This window comes from Protobothrops mucrosquamatus, unplaced genomic scaffold, assembly GCF_001527695.2.
Source record: "Protobothrops mucrosquamatus isolate PMUCROS unplaced genomic scaffold, P.Mucros_1.0 scaffold5438, whole genome shotgun sequence".
Classification (NCBI taxonomy): Eukaryota; Metazoa; Chordata; class Lepidosauria; order Squamata; family Viperidae; genus Protobothrops; species Protobothrops mucrosquamatus.
In genome coordinates, this window is record NW_015391296.1 from 10,597 (window position 1) to 13,269 (window position 2,673).

The window sequence follows — 2,673 nt, forward strand, 5'->3', positions numbered from 1 at the left end:
CAGTCTCCTGGGGATTGGCCCAAAGTCACCCAGCCAGTGTTCATCCCTAAAGTGGGACTAGAATTTATCGTCTCCTGGGGATTGGCCCAAAGTCACCCAGCCGGCTTCCATGCCTAAGGCAGGACTAGAACTCACCGTCTCCTGATGATTGGCCCAAAGTCACCATAACTAAGGCGGCACTAGAACTCGCCGTCTCCTGGGGACTGGCCCAACGTCACCCAGTTGGCTTTCACGCCTCAATGAACTGTTGTAAAGCGAGGACTGCCTATACCAGTGATGGCGAACCTTTTAGAGACCGAGTGCCCAAACTGCAACCCCAAACCCACTTATTTATTGCCGGGTGCCAGGTGGGCGTGGCCCACTGGGTGGGCGTGGCTGTGGTGATCATGGCAGAGTGGGTGGGTGTGGCCAAGGTGGGCATGGTCACCTCGATGTTGCTCTGGAGAGGGACGCCTGTGGGGGGGGTGGGCAGGGTTGGGGGAGATCCAGGGGGTTTCTGGCAGGTGGGGCGGTAGGCAGGAGGCTCGTCCTGCGGGGTGAGGCGAGGCAGGGTGGGGGTGAAGGCAGGGGCCGGGGCGGCTGCTCCCTGACATCATCGGCCCCCCGCACACAGAGGCCAGCGAGCGCATGGGGGCCGACAGTGTCCGTCAGCAGCCACAGCCTCCCGGCTCCTTGACTGGCGCACGCTGGGATTCCGCAGCCCACCGCCAGCAATTCAAAGAAGCCGCCTCTGAGCTAGACGGCTGGCCAACAGGTGAGGAGGCAATGCAGTGGGTCGTGCCTGGAAAAAGGAGAGCATGCGAGGCCAGGAGGGATGGGACAGGGGGGAGGGAAACCAGCCATGCCGGGATGCATCCGGCCACGTGGGACCTCGGCGAGTGAGCGGGCGGCTGGTTGAAGAGGGACGGTTGCCATCTCCGGGGCATGGCGCGCGTGCCCACAGACAGGGCTCTGAGTGCCGCCTCTGGCACGCGTGCCATAGGTTCGCCACCACTGGCCTATACTGCTGCAAGTTCACCTCCAGCATCACCTGGGGGTTTGGGCTGGTCCAATCCCTCCTGCTTTGCCCCCCCTCCCCCTCCCACCCCTCCTACCTGTGACTGTGGTTGAATTTCTGTACGAGACGCCCTCCGTCTGCCAGCCGGATCTGGATGTTGGTGGTGGGCTCCGTCTCGTCGATGGTGATCAAGGAACGGGCTTTGGCTTCGTTCTCCGCCTCCTGCGAGGGCGAGCTGGACCCCATCACTTGGGGGGCAGTGCTGGGGCCAAAACAGAAGGGGACCGAGGGTAAGTCCGCTTCGCGAAAAAAGCCTTCGAGCCCTTTTTCCAGAAAAGCTCAGTTGGAAACTGCAAAGCTCTCTAGCGGAACTAGGAGGCGAATGAACCGGCCCTGCTCAAACTAAAGCATCGAGGATGGATTGAGAGAGAAAAAAACTGTTTTTATCATTGATTTCTTTGTATCCCGCCTTTTATTGTCTTTCTAAATAACTCAAGGCGGCAACCATCTCCAACAGATCTTCCTCCTCCTGTTTTCCCCATCACCACAACCCTGTGAGGTAGGATAGGTTGAGAGAGAGGGACTGGCCCAAAGTCACCCACCCGGCTTTCGTGCCTAAGGCGGGACTAGAACTCTCCGTCTCCTGGGGATTGGCCCAAAGTCACCCAGCTGGCTTTCATACCTAAGGCGGGACTAGAACTCACCATCACCTGGTGATTGGCCCAAAGTCACCCAGCCAACTTTCATGCCTGAGGCAGGACTAGAACTCACCGTCTCCTGGGGATTGGCCCAAAGTCACCCAGTTGGCTTTCATGCCTAAGGCGGGACTAGAACTCACTGTCTCCTGGTGATTGGCCCAAAGTCACCCAGTTGGCTTTCATGCCTGAAGTGGGACTAGAACTCACTGTTTTTTTTCCTGTCAAGGAAGTACAGATAGTTCCCGACTTACAACAGTTCATTTAATGACCGTTCAAAGTTACAACGGCATTGAAAAAGTGACTTGGGACCATTTTTCACACTTATGACTGTTGCAGCATCTCCACTATCACATTATCAAAATTCAGACACTGGGCACCTGACTCCTATTTAGAATTGAATAGAGCTGGAAAGGACCTTGGAGGTCTTCTAGTCCAGCCCCCTACTCAAGTAGAAGAACCTATACCATCTCAGACAAGTGACTGTCTGGTCTCTTTTTAAAAGCCTCCAGTTGTGGAGCGCCCACTATTTCTGGTGGCAAGCTGTTCCACTGGTTAATTGTCCTCACTGTTAGGAAGTTTCTCCTTAATTCCAGGTTGCTTCTCTCCTTGATCAGTTTCCAACCGTTGTTTCTCATCCTTCCCTCTGGTGCTCTGGTGCACAACCTGGCCCCCTCTTCTTTGTGGCAGCCCCTCAGATACCGGAACGCTGCTATCATGTTTCCCCTATTTCTTCTTTTCCCTAGAACTAGCCAAACCCAATTCCTGCAGCCGTTCTTTGTATGTTTTGGTCTCCAGGCCTTGGATCATCTTAGTTGCTCTTCTCTAAACTTTTTCCAAACTCTCAACATCTTTTTTGTGATATGGTGACCAAAATTGGCTGCAGTATTACAGGTGTGGCCTCACTAGGGTTTTATAAAGCGGTACTAATACTTTGCGTGATCTTGATTCTATGCCTCTGTTTATGCAGCCCAGGATTGT

The 2,673-nt window shown here is 54.8% G+C and overlaps 1 protein-coding gene across 1 annotated transcript in view; it reads right to left on the reverse strand.

Annotated features, from left to right (window-relative positions):
* The window catches only part of LOC107299770 (NSFL1 cofactor p47), a 22,243-nt gene that overhangs the window by 2,881 nt on the left and 16,689 nt on the right, over positions 1–2,673 (reverse strand). The window contains exon 6 of the mRNA XM_015829108.1: positions 1,095–1,259. Coding sequence (XP_015684594.1) covers positions 1,095–1,259 — 165 coding nt within the window. The remainder of the gene's footprint in view (positions 1–1,094; positions 1,260–2,673) is intronic.